We start from the raw sequence: 18,390 nt of genomic DNA on the forward strand, positions 1-18,390 counted from the left end.
CCGGCAGAGGAACCCAGGTGTGCGGGACCCGGGGCTGAGACCTCCAAGCCTGCTTGGATTGGGACTGGGCCTTCTCCACCCAGACCCCCCATTTTCCAGTAGCTTGGCAGCCACACCCACAAACTGTCTCCAGTACCGTGTAATCCCAGCAATCACCAAGACCCAGACTATAAGACAAAGCTCCCGGAAGAGAGCGATGCAGTCTTTTGCCCCCTGCGCCTGGCTGTCTTCACTGGGGCCCCTCAGAGAGGACAGGTTGCCTTTCCCTCCCTGCCCCAAACAGAGCCTTGACAGCGGAAGACCTCCGGAATCCAGCCACTGCCATGCTCAAGGCCACACTCCACACGTTCGGACGAGCCTCACACATGAAGGGACTGACAGAGGAACCCAAGTGTAGCCTTCTTCTCCCTCTTGGAGAATTTGACAAGCTATCCAAGCTATCAAGAGTCTATTGTCCACACGAGAGAGCCTTGCAAGATCCCCATGGCGTATTCATATCCCAAATACAGTAAAAGATATGTACATACTTCTCGGAGAGCCTGGCAAGCTACCGAGAGTATCCTGCCTGCATGGCAGAGACTGGCAAGCTACATGTGGCGTATTCAATATGCCAAAAACAGTAACGATAGGTCTCATTCCCCTGACCCTGAAAGAGCCTCCAATCGTTGGGAAAGATGAGTAAGGAGAGGCTGCTAAAATTTCAGGGCTGAGTGTAATAGAGATGTTATTGGTGCCCGCTCAAGTAAATCGACGAGCAACGGGATGACAGTGATACAGTGACAGTGATACTCCCACATTAAAAAGAAGAAGAAGAGGAGGAGGAGAAGGAGGAGGAAGAGGAGGAGGAGGAGGATGAGGGGAGGAGGAGGAGGAGGAGGAGGAGGGGAGGAGGAGGTCATCTACATTTTCCTGAGTAGAGAAACAAAACAAATCCTTAGGACCACAAATTACATGTATAGTTGTGTACATGTGTGGCTCCAAGCAAAAGTTTAATAGACCCCACTAGATCTCACTGGGAAGTTTCAGTTACAGTGTAAAGGTGGCAGAATCCCTCCATATTCCTAGTATCTTTAGGGCTCTATAAAGACGGCCACCCCCACTGCTACAGAAAGCAGAGAGTCATCACAGGGTTGACTGTTTATTGAGTCAGCTTGAATGGAAATAACAGTCCAGAGACAGTTGAACATGTTAAATATTTTATTCACATTGTTTACAAACTATATCCACCTGGAAAACACATGAATCCAAAAATAGATTATTTTACAATCATTCACATTTTTTTTTAAAGTTACTTTTGACCTTAAACTCTAGCAGGACGTTCTCAGTCTTGACATGTAGCACTTCCTGCTCTGGTGAGGTCAGAGTCTGGGAGACTGTCCACCTAGGTGAGGGCACTAATGGCTTCCCCGTCGGTGGCTGGTAGGGAAAGGTCAGTGCAGACTTTAACCGTGAACAGTTCACGGGGTTCACTGTCACTATTTTTCTTTTTTGTCAAGGAAATATGTGTTTGAGAGCTTGAGTACGTATCAGGTAGGAAGACACAATAAAAGACACTCATTGTTGACCATTACAAAGACATCAGATTGTGTCCAGGTCTATAAAGACCTAATGTCTTGGTTGTAAGATAAAATCCACTAATTACAATTGTATGGTGTCAACAGCAAGAATCACACGAAGAGCTGTGCTTTGGGCTTATTGATTTTCTGCATATCCAATGCCCACCCCCCCTCTATGGGTAGAATGAAGAAGGGCAATGAACTCAGAATCCTGATGTGCCTAAGTGAAGCATGTCACTATAGAACAAGGGCCCTGGGAGTTTTGCCAAGTGGCCCAAAAGATGCTCTGGTTAAAAACCTTACAATGAACCTCTGTTACAGCCAGTCTCTCACCTTGATGCCTTCGCTCTTTCATTACTTAAGAACCTTCTGTTTGAAATCTGACGTTCACAATTTAGCATCTACACTTTGTTTGCTCCCCCATATCTCACCCCTTCCTAGTAGGTCAACTACAAACTACTCACGTCTCCCCTCTTTGCTGCTGCCACTGACTGTGAGGAAACACGTGAGCCTGTGCAGTGGAAACCCTAAGGAGACTCATGGCAGAAAGGGGATTTTTTTTTTTCACTGTGCAGCACCCATGGCATGTTGGTTCTGCAACTCTTGACTAGGGAAATATGTTTGATCGAGACATCACAAAAGATCATGTCCTCCTCCCCTCTGCTTGAACAACAACAACAACAACAACAAAGACGTCTCAGGGGTTGTAACCACCACCCCCAGCAGACAACAACTCTGAATCCAAAGGTAAGCTGAGATGTGGAGAAATTTTATCAGCACGTTTGCAGGTTTCAAAACAAAACAAAACAAAGACTTTCAAATGTCCATTGCAATCGGATTGCTTCAAAAGACAGAAATCCATAAAAGGAACTTGAGCCGGGAGACAATCATAACTTCTCTTCCTGCCACCCGTGGGCATTTTTTCCAAATTTATACACTAACCTTCGGTCGACCCGTTCCAAAATCCCTGTTTTATAGTAGTACCTGTGAGAGAGAAAGAGAGAGAGAGAGCAGAAGAGAAAGGAGGGGCAGAAGAGGGGCTGGCACCCAGAGAAACAACAGGATAACCCACACTCTCCTCCCCCGCTCTCGGGTGACAGGTAGCTTGGGGCTTACTCGGTATTTTCACACCCTATTATCAACTTACACATAAACCTTTCCCAGACAGCTTTCGGGCTGAAGCTCACCGGATTCCATTGAAAACATAGATGGGGGGTGAGCTTGGGGGATGGCCCTGAACCCCACCATCATCAAACACATACAAACACACATCCCTTTTAGTGGAATCTGGTGAGCTTCAGGCTGGAAGCTCTGTGCGTGTGTGTGTGTGTGTGTGTGTGTGTGTGTGTGTGTGGTATGTGGGGTTCAGAGCGATCCCCTGGGGAATACTGCCAAACAGGTAGGCACTGTCGATTTACAAAGCATAATCCCACCAGTAATTAAGAACCGAGGGTTTGTCTTCGAATCTTTGGGCAATCACGTGGCCTCTGCCCCACTGTCTGAAGTTTGTTACTTTATATAACTCTGCAGGGAGTTGGGGCTCCAGGGGTGGGTGGGTGGGTGGGGGCCGAGGGAGGGGTGGGGGGGGTGGCACTCACCTCAGGGCTCTGCTCAGCTTTTCGTAGGTCATTCTGTCATTTTTCTTCCTTTGTCCCCACATCTTGGCCAGCGCTTCCGATTTAACCACCCGGAAAATGCCTTGCTCCCTATCTTCCCACTCCAGAATGCCACAGTTTTCCTCCGGAGAGAGCAGCAGGTCGCGCACGAATTCCCAGAGATGCGAACTTTGGAGGCCTTTGGCCAAAGAGGGGCAAAAAAGAAAAAAGAAAAAAGAATTAACTTCCGGGGTGTTTTTAAATTCTAAGAGAAGAGGTGCCTAACTTGCTCAACCAAGAGGATGGCTGCTCCGGGGGTCCTTTTGCAGTGGTTAAAGCAGGGTGCGGTCCTTGGGAGGGTGGTACGTCCTGGGGGCATGCCAGCCTCTGGGAAGGGACCTCTGGATCTTGAACTCTAGGGCAGCCACCTGGACTCCCTGCACCAGGGCTCCGGAATGTTCTGTGGAACCGTGGACTCATTCCATTGCTGCGAGCTGAGTTAAGGACCCTTGAAGTCCTCCACAGGTGGCAGATGGCCCTGGGTTGCATAGTTATCAGAAAGGCCCCACCCCTGGTTATGTTTTCCATGAACAATTGGCCCATGTGGGGTTTGGACAGCCTCCAGGTACAGACCCGGAATTCATTTCTTTCCACATCCCTCCCCACATCTCTCTAGGGACCTTGCATGCTAAAAGAGATAGTAAAAGTTCCAATTCCTTCACAGAGACGATGGCTTCATAAACACATGGCAGGTGGCTGGATCCACATCCCGAAGTCTGGGTTTCTGAACGCGTTTGAGTTTGGGTTTGGGGGTAGCTATGCAAGTGTCAACCCTGGGGGGTCCTTCTGTTCCCATCTCTGGGGGAAACTGAATGAGGGCCAGCAGCCCGGGAGAAATGCGCTCTCCTCAGATGCTCTACAGCCACCTAACAGCTCTCCCCCCTCATGTCCCTTGTGATGATGCCTTTTCCAAATGAAAAGAAAAAATAGATGTTGATCATATCTGTGCACATGAGCGTACACTTCTCTAACACACAAAGAATTGGGAGGTGGCTGCCCCCTCCCCCCAATATATAGTATCAAAACTTTTCAGAATCTAATTTGCCGCTGGACATTGGGAGGAAGGTGCACAGGGGGCTTTCTGGGACATGGGAGTGGTGACAATGAGATATACGCATGAAAGACCCCACCGCCATGATATTGTCAACCCATGACAAGTCACCAAGTCCTAACTAAACTTAAAAAGAAAGTGAAGGGGCCGGATAGGGATAGCAGGTGTCTATCCAGTGGGTAGGGCACTTGCCCTACACACGGCCAACCTGGATTCAATCCCCGGCATTCCATATGATCCCCCGAGCACTGCTAGGAGTAATTCCTGAGTGCAGAGCAAGGAGTAACCCCTGAGCATCGCTGAGTGTGACCACCCCCCCACCACCAAAAAAGAAAGTGAAAAGGCTCCTCCTGCACTTACTTGTTCGCCCGTGACCGTGGCAGTCCTGGCTCTTGATGCCACTTGTCTTCAAGCAACTGGAGTCGGCATCTGCAACAACAGAGTGATTTCCAGCAGTCAGACAGACTCAGGAGGCCACAAGACAGGTACGATGGTGCCAACAATAGTCAAAGAGCAGCAGAACACCTTTTGGGTGGAAAGCGCCCTGCAGTGAGTTTTGGTCGTCATTAGTCAGGGGGAGAAACAGAGATGCCAAAGTCCTGGCACGTGTCTTTAAAACACGTTGATACTGCCATTTGTGTTGACTGACGTTGCATGTCAGTGTGTGCCAGCGGTGGTACATGCTGGCATCAACGTGGTAAGGATGTTTGTATCAATACTGCTGTGTGCCAGGCTCTGGGCTCCGAGCTAGAAGACAAGAGTGAGCAAGCAGATGTGGTTCCTGCTTCTGGGGACTGAAGTCCTCATGAGCAAAGCTAAACACAAGCAGCACAGGCAAATGGTCCTTTGCTTTACATGTTGGGAGGACGGCAAGATGGTAGACAGAGAAGGTGAGGAAAGTATTGACTTAAGGGTGTGTTGGGAGGGTATGGGGGGCACATGGTACCACATGGCCAAGATGCCAAGGGAACAAGTGAGGAGGTGGGAAAGACTGTCCCAGCTGAGCAATGCCATGGAGGGCCCACTCAGTGCCAGGGGAGAGGGGTGGTTGGGATGCCAGGGTGGGGGTGGGGACGTGTCCATGTCCAACTGGTCTTCCTTGTTGGGGAGGGAAAGGACTTTTTTTTTTTTCTCAGGCTGGAGCGATAGCACAGTGGTACGGCGTTCGCCTTTCATGTGGCCGACCCGTGTTCGATTCCTTCGCCCCTCTCGGAGAGCCCGGCAAGCTACCGAGAGTATCATGCCTGCACGGCAGAGCCTAGCAAGCTCCCCATGGAGTATTAGATATGTCAAAAACAGTAACAATAAGTCTCACAATGAGAGACGTTACTGGTGCCCCCTCAAAAAAATCGATGAGCAACGGGATAACAGTGACAGTGACAGTGACAGAGCATAGAACAGAATTCGGGAATTTGACAAGACCCACATTTTAAGAAGGACCTCTGGTTAACGTGTGGAGAACTTGCTAGAAGGAATGCCAGGAAAAGAAAAAGCAAGAGACCAGGGTATTTAGGTAGGAGAAGGCCAGGCATAAACACACACGGGCTCAACTCTTGGGCATAAGCACCCGCCCAAGACAGTCACACATAGTGACACCCAAGACAACTCAAAGCAACCTGAAATGTAAAAATGTTGGTGGTCGCCTCAGCCCCCTGCCAGTCCCCATGTGCACTCTCATTCTGTCCCCATGGCCTCCTGCTGTTTTCTGAAACTCAAGCACATTCCACTTCAGGGCCTTTGCACCTGTGTTCTTTCCTGGGGTGTTGCTTCTCCTCTCAAGCTTTGCTGCTGGTCACCTTCTCAGGAAGGTGCTCTCCAATTGCCCGAGCTCTCTGATAGTTTCTGGTCCCACCCACATACTCCTAAATATCTTCATCACCAATTTTAATACTGTTATCATCATCATCATCATCATCATCATCATCATCATCATCATCATCATCATTGCCATAACACTGATCTCTACTGAACCTATTCCTTTTCTGTTTGTTTATATTGGGGCCATACCTGACTAGACTCAGGGATTACTCCTGGCTTTTTGCTCAGAGATCACTCCTGGTCAGGCTCAGGGAAGCATATGGGGTGGTAAGGATTGAACCCAGGTTGGCTGCATGCAATGCACAAGTACCTGTCCCACTGTATTATTTCTCTGGCCTTATCAAACTATTCTATAAAACGTTGACGGGTTTGTTCTGCTATCACACCACAGAGGGACTTGTGTTTACATACCCCCATGTACTCCACCTGCATCCAGCGTAGTGCCTGGCACACAGTAGGTGCTTGGTCTTACTGAGTAGCCATTAGAATCTATGTACTCAGCCACCCTGCACTAGCCTTCCCCACTGAACAGTCCTGTAGCTCTGAGATGGTAGAAGCATATCAGTGAGGAAAGGGAGGTGGCCTGGGTACCACACAGCTGCCCCTGGACTGCCCTAGTGCCATCAGACCATGGGGCTCCCTGGCTGAACACCCCGCAGGGCTCGGCACTCTCCTGATATTAAGGTGAACACTCCCCTCTCATGCCAGCCTTTCAGACTGGCCCTTAGTGTCCCTACCTTCCTTCTAGCTGCTCTCTAATTTCCATAGAGCTAGAGGGTGGCTGGAGGGCTGGTTTTCTCCTGATCTCGGCCTCTGCTCAGTGTGCAGGGCATCACCAGCACCCCCTCCCTCTCCTGCACCTCTGCAAGAATCTTCTCCACGCTCAGCCTCTGCAACGAGTCTCCATGCTCAGCCTCCGCAACCAGGCCCTGCTCTGCCCCAAAGCACCTGAGTACTCTGGCTTTGCAGTGGGACTCCTGCTCCCCGCCACACACACACACATAAGAGCCAACGTCTACGTGGACCTTCCTAAGTGCTCAAGAGTGCACTAAGTGCCTTGCATCCAGGTTCTCTTTAGCCCTTTCCATACCATATATTATTATTTCCATACCCTCTATTATTGGGATTTATTGCTATTTATTTATAAAAAAATAAATCTGTTTACTTATTTGGAGCTCCTAAGCAATGCTCACAGGACCAGGATCATTCCTGGTGAGTCTCGTCCACCAGGAATGGAGGTTCCATGCTTTAGTCCAGGTCCCAGGGCCCCAAGGGCTTCCAGGGCCACCACAAGAGTGCCGGGGGCGAGGTCTGCCGAGGATCAAGCTCAGGGGCTGGCTGCTAAGCTATCTCCCAAGCCCGGCTATTTGCCTTGTACTGAGTTTGGAACCTAAGCACAGAGAGTTGAAGTTTTCTCCAGTTTTCAGCAGGCCCTGAGCCCAGAGCAGTTTGGCTTCAAAGTCCGAATCAACCACGGCTGCTGAACTGTCTTTCCTGGTAGATGCTCGGCAAACACGGGGTGTTTCTGGAACATGTGTGCCATCCGCAGGCACTCACTTATCTTTGGGGTGCGCGACTAGAACTGTCCCCCTTCCACTACGTGTGACAAAGTAGGGGGTGGAGTGGGAGGGCTGCTCTCAGCAGGTAGTTCACCCCCTGGTAGGAACTGGTCTCCGCAGCACCCCACAGTATGGGGGATTGGAGGTGCAGCCCCAAAGAACAAGTGGGCTCCTCGGGCGGTGGGAACAGTCACTGACAAGCCGGCCCAGAAGAGTTGAGTGGTGGTGAGTGCTTCGGAGGGAAGGAGCGGGCGAGGCAGAGTGGGGGAGTCAAGTGGCAATTTTATTCTGGCCGCACCTGATGATACTCAGGGCTAACTCCTTGCTCTGAGCTCAAGAGTCACTCCTGGCAAGCTCTGGGGACCATATGGGGTGCCAGAATCAAATCAGAATCATTTTCCTTGTGCTGGGTTTGACCGCATGCAAGGCAAATGCCCAATCTGCTGTACTATGGCTCTGAAACCCATTTCTTTTATTATTTATTTATTTATTTATTTATTATTTATTTATTTACATTTTGGATCACACCCAATGATGCTCAGGGATTACTCCGGGCTCTGCACACAGGAACTACTCTTGACGTTGCTCAGGGGACCATATGGGATGCTGGGGTTTGAACTTGGGTTGACCGAGTGCAAGGCAAACGCCCTCCCCTCTGTACTATCTCTCTGACCCTCCTTTTTATTTTATTTTATTTTATTTTATTTTAAGTAAAGGTGAGGGGGTGAGGATGCATCTGGAAGTACTCAGGGCTTACTCCAGGATCTCTGCTCAGGAATCACTCTTGGCAAGACTCAGGACACCATATGTGAGTTCAGGGATTGAACCGGGGTTGGCCACATACAAGGCAAGTGCCCTGCCTGACGTACTATTGCTCTGACCCCAACAAATTTGCAACATTTTTTGTTTATTTTATTATTATTTTTTTGCTTTATGGGTCACACCCAGTGATGCTCAGGGGTTACTACTGGCTCTGCGCTCAGGAATCACTCCTAGTGGTGCTCAAGGGACCATATGGGATGCTGGAGATTGACCCCAGGTTGGCTGCGTATGAGGCCAATGCCCTCCCCGCTGTCCTATTGCTCTGGCCCCAAAATTGCAGTTTTAACCGTGGCCGATCAGGCGAGGATGCTATCTTGACAAGGAGGCATGAGAGCAGGGGTGCAGGAATAGAGTGAGCCCTGGGGATGTTTGGGGGTTCACGACCCCAGCATGGACCCGGTTGCTAGTGGTGCCGTTCTCATTCCAACGCTGAGGAGAGAGTGAATGAGGGGAAGGAGGACGTGGAGCTTTGGGGGTCTCTGACTCTGGGGTCTGTCTCTGTACCGTCAGGCGTGGAGGAGGTGGTGAGTGTTGTCAAGTGCATGAAAGCAGGTGAGTGGGGCAGTGGCCAAGGCTCCCTGAGCATTCTCTCCCCTCTGTGTGACCCAAGGCCTCCTCCACAGGTCACCCCACAGCTGCCCCGGCTAGAAATCACAGAAGAGAAACAAAGGTGAATAGAGGTCAGAAATGCCAAAGGCAACAGAGCGAGTCGCCCTTTCCACTCCTGAGTCCGTTCAGGTGCGTCTGTGATCTGGCTCTGAGGCTGACGGACTAACCCAGCACGGGCAGAGGGAGGCATGTGGTGGCTAGGGGCCTCTTTTTCCCTGGGGGCAAGGTGGGGGGATCCCTGGCCTGAGACAGTCTTGTTTTTACTGCAGAGGCTCTTCTGAACGTTCTCAGAGTTGACTGCAGCTCGAGGCCTTTACTGGCTGGGGGGCGGGGAGTGGCATCAGGACAGAGGGTTTGGTATCTCAGAGGTAGGATGGGTCTCCCCTTCACCCCTGCTCACGGGGTCCTGCCAGACAAAACTCTGTGACAGACCCCAGCATCTCCTCCTTTACATTTTATTTTTGTTTTGGGGCCACATCCAGTGGTGCTCAGGGGTTACTCCTGGCTCTGCAATCAGAAATTACTTCTGGGAGGAGTCAGGGTATCATAGAAGGTGCCAGGGATTGAACCCGGGTCAGCCATGGTGTAAGGCCCTATCTGCTGTGCAATCGATCCAGCCCCTGCAACCCTTTCATTTTGTCTTTTCTTCCCACCACCCTCTCCTATCCCCCCCTGCAGACAGGCTGAGAGCAAAGCCTGGATTCCTGCTCAGACATCTCAAGTACTTAGGGGCGGGGGTGCATATCTACGGCCCACGCTAGTGACCTTCAGGTCTGGACTTTATTCTCCTGGAAGGTGGTGCCTTCGCCTTGCCTGAGCGAGTCCTGGGTTCAAGCCCCTCAGCCCTGGCCCCAGCCCCTTAGGGGCCCATTTTCCCACCCAGGATTGACAACGCAGACTCACTGGGCAGGGCAGCCCACCCTTGACAAATCCAACCAGTCTCGGCCAGGAACTGGGCCACCTCGGAGGCCCATTCAAGGGGAATGACAGTTGTGAGACCGTCCCTGTCCCTGCCACATTCTGGGCCCCAGATTCTACCCCTGAACACCACCGGGGAGCGGGGGGAGTATGGCTGGGTGTGTAGGAGGAGGGCTTCTCTACCAGAGGGGTCCTTGGCCTGGGAGGTGCAACAGAATGAGCCACAGAGGGAAAAGAGCCCCCCGGGCGGCACACAGGAGGGGCTCACTGGCCCAGTAAGTGTTGGCTTTGACTCGCCGTGAATCTATGAAGAGGTGAGTGAATAGATGAAACCCCCTCCTCCCCAAAGAAAGAATGAAGAGATTAAGGGATAAAGAAAGCCCTGTCTGCATGCCTCACCAGTTACCTAAACCCCAAGCTTGCCTCCCTCCCTCTGAGAAGCTTGTGTCTGTCTCCCTGGTTAGGGACGCTTGGGACCCGGTGGATAAAGGTGCTGGCACCAGCTGGCTCAGAGAAAGCTCCTCCCAAAGGTGCAGTAAATGCCGGCTGTGCTATTCCTCTGATTGCTGTGGCAGGATAGACTCTCTGGGCTGTTCTTTTTTCCTGTTTATTTGACGTTCGGGACACATTTGGGATTACACATCAGGGGTTACTCCTGGCTCTGCACTCAGGAATCACTCCTAGCGGTGCTCCGGGGACCATATGGGATGCCAGGGAAAGAACCCGGGTCTGCTGCATGCAAGGCAGGCATCCTACCCACTGTACTACCAGTCTGAACCAAATTGGGCTGTTCTATGTGCAGGGAACACCTGCAAACACTGTGGGTGTGCAGTCTCTCTCCCTGACCCCCTCCGCTTCTATCTCCACATTTCCCAGGGGGAAAGAGACTTTTGTTACAGGTGCAGACACTGGCCCTGGGAAGGGTTGGTTGGGGGCCTGTCTCTGGGCCCGGGAGGACAGAGACACACGCTCCGCGATGCCCTCAGTGGCCTCCCTGGGTAAGGGCCTTTGCTTGGGTGGGGCTGGGTGCTGACAGTTGGGGTCCTCTCCTGAGGCTGCTGCAGAGGGGTCCCAATCAGGGGACCCCCAAGGTAACAGCAGAGTGAGGAAAGCTGAGGGCTGAGGGTCCAGGCCACAGAGGTGAGCCTGGATCTTCAGTGCCCAGGATTTTCAGCCTGGACCAACCCCCCTACACTAACCGAATCATTCCCAATATGAGAATTTCGCTTTTTTCATTTTTGTTTTGTTTTGTTTAGTTTTAGGGTCACACCTGGCAACGCTCAGGGGTTACTCCTGGCTCTGCACTTAGGAATTACTCCTGCCAGTGCTCAGGGGACCAAATGGGCTGCCGAGGATCAAACCAAGAGGGCAGATGCATACAAGACAGACACCTTACCCTCTGCACTATCACTCCGGTCCCTGATTATTTCATTTAAAGTTTTGGTTTTTCTTTCTTTTGGGTTTTTGAGCCATAGTCAGCTGTGCTCAGGGCTTACTCTTTATTTATTTTGTTTTTATTTTTGTTTTGGGGCCATACCCAGTGGTGCTCCTGGCTTATTCCTGCCTCTGTGCTCAGGGATCATTCCTGGTGGGCTCTGGGGACCATATTGGATGTGGGGGATGGAACCCAGGTTGGCTGGGTGCATGGCAAATGCCCTCCTCCGCTGTGCTATCTCTCCAGCCTCTCAGGGCTTACTCTTGGTTCTGTGCTTAGGGCCCCCTCCTGATGCTGCTCCAGGGGATGCTATGCAGAACTGAAAACTGAACTGGAGTCAGCCATGTACAAGGCAAGCGCAGGAACTCCTGGACTATCTAGCCCTTTGAGTTTTTAGGAAGAGGAACAATAAATCCTAAGAAATGTTTTCTCTCTGTCTGTCCTCAGCTTGGACCTCTCAGAGGTCAGAGAAGTCACCATACACCCTGTCCACCTTAGTAGATGAATGAATGGATGTGCAGGGAGGGAAGGGGCTGCAAGGAACCCAGGTGAACACATGGGTCAAGACCTTTGTGTGGGACACAGTAGTTCATAGTTATCACCACTGTTGTCACCACTATCATCATCACTATCATCATCACCATCCACCATCATCACCATCATTATCACCATCATCATCACCATCAACACCATATTCATCACCATCAACACCATCATCACCATCATCATGATCACCATCACTATCATCACCATCATCATCATCACTGTCATCATCATCATCATCACCATCATCACCATCACTGTCATCATCATTATCACCATCACCATCATCATCATATCACTGTCATCATCATCATCACCATCATCACCATTACTGTCATCATCATTATCACCATCACCATCATCATCATCACTGTCATCATCATCATCACCATCATCACCATCACTGTCATCATCATTATCACCATCACCATCATCATCATCGTCATCATCATCACCATCACCATCATCACTTTCACCATCATCATTATCATCATCATCATCATCACCAACATCATCATCATCACCATCATCATCACCATCATCACTGGTATCATCATCACCATCACCATCATCACTTTCACCATCATCATTATCATCATCATCATCATCATCATCACCACCACCAACATCACTATCATCACCATCACCACCATCAGCAGCATCAACATCTGTAAAAGCCATTTCCAACATTTCCTTTTCTAAACCTGCATCTGCAACTGTGGAGCCACGAGGGTTAACCGTCGGAGCCAACAGATCCTTCCATCACCAGGTAACCCTACACCAGACCTCCTCCTGAGAGCTCAAATTCCTCCTCTCTCAGCAGCAGGGCCAGAGGAGCTCGGCAGGGGTGGCTATGATGCCTGCTAGTGGATGCCAGCCTCGAGCGGCTTTGCCGTGCGCAGTGGACACTTGGTGGCCACTGCTTCTGGAACTCCCCAAGCATGTCCCACGTTTTTAAAAACAGGGAAACAGAGTCTGGATCAGCAGTCCCTAAACTCCAGGGGATTCATGGTCCCAACCCACACCCATCCTGCCACATTTATCCTGCTGCTTTCTTGGTCTGTGGCGGTCTCAGCTCTCCCACCTCATGGGCGGATCCCCAAAGAGCCTGGAGCCCATCTGCCCAAACTCAGTGTGGACATGGCTGCAGGTGTGGGTGTGGCCACTTACAGTCTTTGATGGTGGCCTTGGTCTTGTCAACGTCATTGAAAAAGGAGTAATCTGGAGAAGAAAAAGAAATCAGCAAACGCTCCTATGTTCATTGCATCACTATTCACAATATCCAGAATCTGGAAACAGCCCGAGTACCTGAGAACAGATAACTGGATAAAGAAACTCTGGTACAACTACACTGTGGAATACGATGCAGACTGGAAAAAGAAACTAGGGTTCATCTACATTATGGAACACTACGCAGCCACCAGGAAAAATGGAGTCATGAAATTCACATATAAATGGATGGACATGGAGAGGGATCTGCTGAGTGAAATAAGTCAGAAGGAGAGGGACAGACATAGAATGATTGCACTCATTTGTGGGATATAAAAAAAGATGCAATGAGACTAATACCCAAGGACAGTAGAAACAAGGGCCAGGAGGATTGGTCCACAGTTGGATGCTTGCTATAAGTGTGTGAGTGGGAAGTTAGGATAGAGAAAGGACCACAATGACAATGATATTGGAAATGATCACTCTGGACAAGAATTTAGGACTGAAAAGAGGTAAAGTGATATGCGTGATACCCTTCCACTAATACTATTGCAAACGAGAGAGAGAGAGAACGAGAGAGAGAGAGAGAGAGAGAGTTGCAGATCCGCAGTGCTGAAGAAGACTCAGCTTTTTCAGCCTGAGAAGTTTCTACCCAGCCCGTGTCCGTGTGTGTGTGTGTGTGTGTGTGTGTGTGTGTGTGTTTCTGATTCTGAACAATTCATAGGCAGAAGCCAAATGTGACTTCTATGTCAATTCTTTCCACCTTGTTTTTTTTTTCCTGGGCTTTTTGGGTTACACCTGGTGATGCTCAGGGGTTACTCTTGGCTCTGTGCTCAGGATTCACTCCTAGAGATACTTGGGGAACCATATGCCTGAAATAGAACTCAGGTCAGCCGCTTTCAAGGTGAATGCCATAGCCACTCCCTTATTCTGATGTGACTCTGTGCACTGTCCCCACCCTGGTGGGGGGGTTGCTGCTAGAACTCTGGTCTTGGGGGGAAGGCTGGGAAGAGGAGGAGTGTCTGCATGAGGCAGTGACCAGAGCCAGAGCATCTGCTGCTGACACTGAGGCACTTAGGAGGTCAAAAGGCAGCTCTGAGTCCCAGTCCTGGTCACAGGTGGAAACAAGTTGCCCAGGGAACAAACCTGGCTCACAGGTGTCTTACGCCCTCAGTCCAGTCTCCCGCTGGGGGCTGGGAAAGAGGGATTGCGGAAGAGGGGCACAGAGAGATTTACTATGATCACTTGTCTGCCCTGGCCTTAGGTGGGGGGGCTGCAATTAGTGGGCTGTACCCCAAGCAGACAGATTTTTGTCTATTGGCTCTGCACAGACCCAGAGTAATGGCATCAGGCACTGGGATTTCTGGGGGGACATATCTGGAGGTGTGTGCTCAGGGCTCATTCCTGGCTCTGTGCTCAGGAATCACTTCTGGTAGGGCCGCGTCTGGCTGGGCTCAGGGTATGGGGGCGGGGTCTATCTGGGGTACTGGAGACTGATCCCAGGTCAGGAGTGTCCAAGGCCCTAGCCGGTACCCTATCTCTCCAGCCCCTGGGTCTTTTGATGTAACCATTCCCAGGGGACAGAGGAGCCCTGCTAAGGGCGGGGGCAGCTGGAGTCTGGAGACAAACTTGGTCCAGGCTAGCAATGCGAAGCTACACCTCCCTGCAGCCTGGAATGCTTCCCTGTCTGGGTCCCCGGGATTGGAGTGCAGTGGATTCTCTCGGCAGGGTTCTGGGTGAAGCTGGAGCATCTCCCCGAGCTGCTCTGATCTGTTCAGATTTGCACACAGATCACCGTCCCCAGCTATAAGAAGCTAATAGAGCTCGGAGAACAGGGATATGGGTGGAAGAGTCGATTCTTCCCCTCCCTTCTCTCCCCGGTTCCCCCCCCCTCCAGGGTGGGAGTAAGTAGTGGGATGGGAAGGAGACCCGAGTGGCGGGGTTCTGCTAGACTTTCTGCCATATCATCTCCACTCAGCAGGGGCTACTCAATTGCTTGATTTTCTCTAGTGACGGGGAGCCTCCCACTTAGCCAGCTCTTCCGAAAGTAGGAGCACACTTAAAAAAAATTTTTTGTCTTACAAGGGCCAGGACAAATGGTCCATGGTTGGAAGCCTGCCTCAAGGGTTGGGAGAGAGGGCATTGGGACAGAGAAGGGACCATTATGACAATGATGGTTGGAAGGGATCGCTCGGGATGGGAGGTGTGTGCTGGAAGTGGGTCAAGGACCAAACACGATGGCCTCTCAGTATCTGCATTGCAAACCATGATGCCCGAAAAGGGGCGGGGGTGGGGGAGAGAGAGAGAGAGAGAGAGAGACAGAGAGAGAGAGAGACAGAGAGAGAGAGAGACAGACAGACAGACAGACAGACAGACAGACAGAGACAGAGAGAAAGAGAGAGACAGAGGAGGCAGACTGGGGGTGGAGGGTGGAAGGAGGGAAACTGGGGACATTGGTGGCGGGAAATGTACACTGGCGGAGGGATAGGTGCTGGAACATTGTATGACTGAAATCCGATCACAAAAGCTTTGTAATTGTATCTCACAGTTATTCAATAAATAAAGACAAAGATTTTCAAATCCAAACAATGAAAAAAAATCTTTTCTTAAAAAAGTTAGGTTATCACGTATATCCTTTTACCTATTTTTAACACTCAGTTCTTGTCCAGAGTGATCATTTCCAACTATTGTTGTCACACTGGACCCTCCTCTATCTTAATACCCTCCCCACCCCGCCCCCCACACGTGTGGTAATTTCCAACCACTGACCAGCCCTTCTGTCCCCTATTTTTTCTGGCCTTAGATATTAGTCTCATATTATTTTTTTATATCACACAAATGAATGCAATCATTGTACTGTTCCATCTCATGGTGATCCCATTCAAAAAAAAGAGACATCTCTCTAGTTTTTACCTGTAAGCCATGTAAGCCTCACATGGTCTGCAATACTGTGAATGGTGGAATCTAAAGCATCTGATGTTCTAATTTGACTCCCAGGGTTAGCATCCCCCCACCAATGTCTTACATCACCCTTCTACCCACCCCTCAGCAGACTCAGATCCTGAGCCCCATTCTTAGGGAGAAAGAGCTTTCTTAAAAACTGAGCTGGATTTTCTCTATTTATCTTTTTCTGTCTTGGGGACTGGAGAGACAGTTCAACAGACTGGAGCACATGTTTTGCATGCTGAGGCCTCTGTACAGGTCAGTTCCTGGCATGGTTATGGTCCCTCAGACACTGCCAGGAGCACCTCAAAAGTAGGACACACAAAATTAAAAAGGATCAATTTCTGTTTCTTGGTTGTGGGATGACTTTCACTGACTGTATTTGTGTGTCCATCGGTATGAGGTAATATGTCCCTGACTATTAGCTGGTGGAGGAGGGGGTCGAGATCTCACGGTAGAGGTGAGGCAATGATGAGGTTCTGTGGCTCTGGACTTGGAAGCAGGCTTCGAACATAGAACTTTCTCATCTCAAACTTTTTTTTGTGTGTCAACCTTTCTCTAGGCAACCCTGTTATTGTGTGATCTTGGAGAAGTCACTTCACCTCTCAGCATCTCTGTTTCTTTATCTGTGGCTTGGGTGGACAGAATTATATCCTCTCTGAAAACAAATACAAACCTGCCATCCAGGTTCTCTTCTTTCAGGGCAGGTGGAGGGGTTAGAAGAAGTTACTAGCGCCACCTTGTGACCGTTCGGGCCTCCCCTCTTCGGAAAGTGCTAAAATAAGCTGCTAATTGAGCTCCTTTGGAGATGGAGAGGGTAAAAGGTTCATTTTCTTTGCAGCTCAGTAAAACGTCCAAGAGCCCTTTGTGCCAGCTGTGAGCTGTGAGTCCTTATAAAAGCAATACGTGTTTGTTGTTTCAGCTGTGTTCTTGTGAGTTCAGTGAATATATTTTAGCTGTCCTTGGGTTTTGAATAATTTTTTTTTTCACCCTTTCTTGTAAAGATGCTTACTTTCTTGTATGTTTTTCTAGGGGAGGGTTTTGGCTATACCCAGGGGTTCTCACGATCTATTCCTGGCTCTCAGTTCATGTGTGACCATTAGAACTGGTGTTCACTGGGGCTGGAGCGATAGCACAGCGGGTAGGGCGTTTGCCTTGCCCGAGACCAACCCAGGTTTGAATCCCAGCATCCCATATGATCCCCTGAGCACTGCCAGGGGTAATTCCTGAGTGCATGAGCCAGGAGTGACCCCTGTGCATCGCCGGGTGTGACCCAAAAAGCAAAAAAAAAAAAAGAACTGGGACTCACCGTATAACTTAAACCCTGTACTATCGCTCCATCTTTTGCTTTTGGGTTACATCCCGAGGTGCTCAGGGGCCTCACTGGTAGGACTGGGGGACCACAGGTAGTGCCAGGATTCGAACCTGGATGGAAGGTGCGGCCCCATGCTAACAAGAGCCATAACCTCTATCTCTCCAGCTCCTCTCTGGCTTTCTTGTAATTTTTGTCTGGGAGCTCGGAGACTCTCGCATAGCAGGACAGCCAGGGATTGAGAGCCCTGCGCTCCCAGTGGCTGCTGGCTCTCAGAGCTTCCCGGGCTGGAGTCGGGGAAGCCCCTGGCTGGGTCACTGGCCCTGCCCCTGCTGCAGCTTCGACCCGTAGGTGAGGCCCCGTGGCACCGACCTTGTGAGCGGATGTTCTGGAGGATGAAGTACAGGTACTCCCCGCAGATGCCGGCCGCCTCGATGAACTCCTCCTGCGTCATGCTGCAGAGCTGCAGGCCACTGATGTTGAAGTGGCAGAAGGAGATGCAGTTGGCGTCCAGCTTGTACTGGTCGCAGCAGAACTGGAGCCACTCCCAGACGTGGTGCTTAGTCCAGTACTCGGGGTGCACTGACGTCCAGTAGGGGTCACAGGCTGCAGCAGGGGGGAGAGAAGCGAGGGAGGAGGGCCCCCGGAAGGAGGCCCTGGTCACACCCACATCCTCATCCCTGCTCTGGGGGGTGCAAAGGGCCTCCACCGCGGGCTGCTCTGCAGGGGTCCAGGCCGCCTCTGTTCCGCAACCAAAACCAAAGGGCGCTGGACGATGGGCTGGATTGGCAGGGGGGGGGGAGGCAGGAGAGGGAAGGACAGGGGAGAAAACCCAGTCATGGCTCGGGAGTGCTCAGGCCCAAATCTGGCGCTCAGAGAGAGGTGACTTGGGGCTGGGGGGTGTGGCGCAGGGCTCTGGGTACATGTCTAAGCACCCGGGCGCTGGCCTTGGCCCCTCCC

The 18,390-nt window shown here is 50.8% G+C and overlaps 1 protein-coding gene across 3 annotated transcripts in view; it reads right to left on the bottom strand.

Annotated features, from left to right (window-relative positions):
* Window positions 1-1,179: 1,179 nt before the first annotated feature.
* Window positions 1,180-18,390, bottom strand: part of ELF5 (E74 like ETS transcription factor 5) — a 38,801-nt gene continuing 21,590 nt past the window's right edge. For 2 of the 3 annotated variants that reach the window (XM_055141958.1, XM_055141960.1), the window contains exons 3-7: window positions 17,803-18,036; window positions 13,137-13,187; window positions 4,623-4,691; window positions 3,155-3,350; window positions 1,180-2,540 (exon numbers count right to left, since the gene is read on the bottom strand). In XM_055141958.1, coding sequence (XP_054997933.1) covers window positions 2,444-2,540; window positions 3,155-3,350; window positions 4,623-4,691; window positions 13,137-13,187; window positions 17,803-18,036 — 647 coding nt within the window. In that variant the 3' untranslated portion in view covers window positions 1,180-2,443. The remainder of the gene's footprint in view (window positions 2,541-3,154; window positions 3,351-4,622; window positions 4,692-13,136; window positions 13,188-17,802; window positions 18,037-18,390) is intronic. The other variant, XM_055141961.1, reaches the window with a different exon arrangement.

The sequence above is a fragment of the Sorex araneus genome, chromosome 6, assembly GCF_027595985.1.
Source record: "Sorex araneus isolate mSorAra2 chromosome 6, mSorAra2.pri, whole genome shotgun sequence".
NCBI classification, from domain to species: domain Eukaryota; kingdom Metazoa; phylum Chordata; class Mammalia; order Eulipotyphla; family Soricidae; genus Sorex; species Sorex araneus.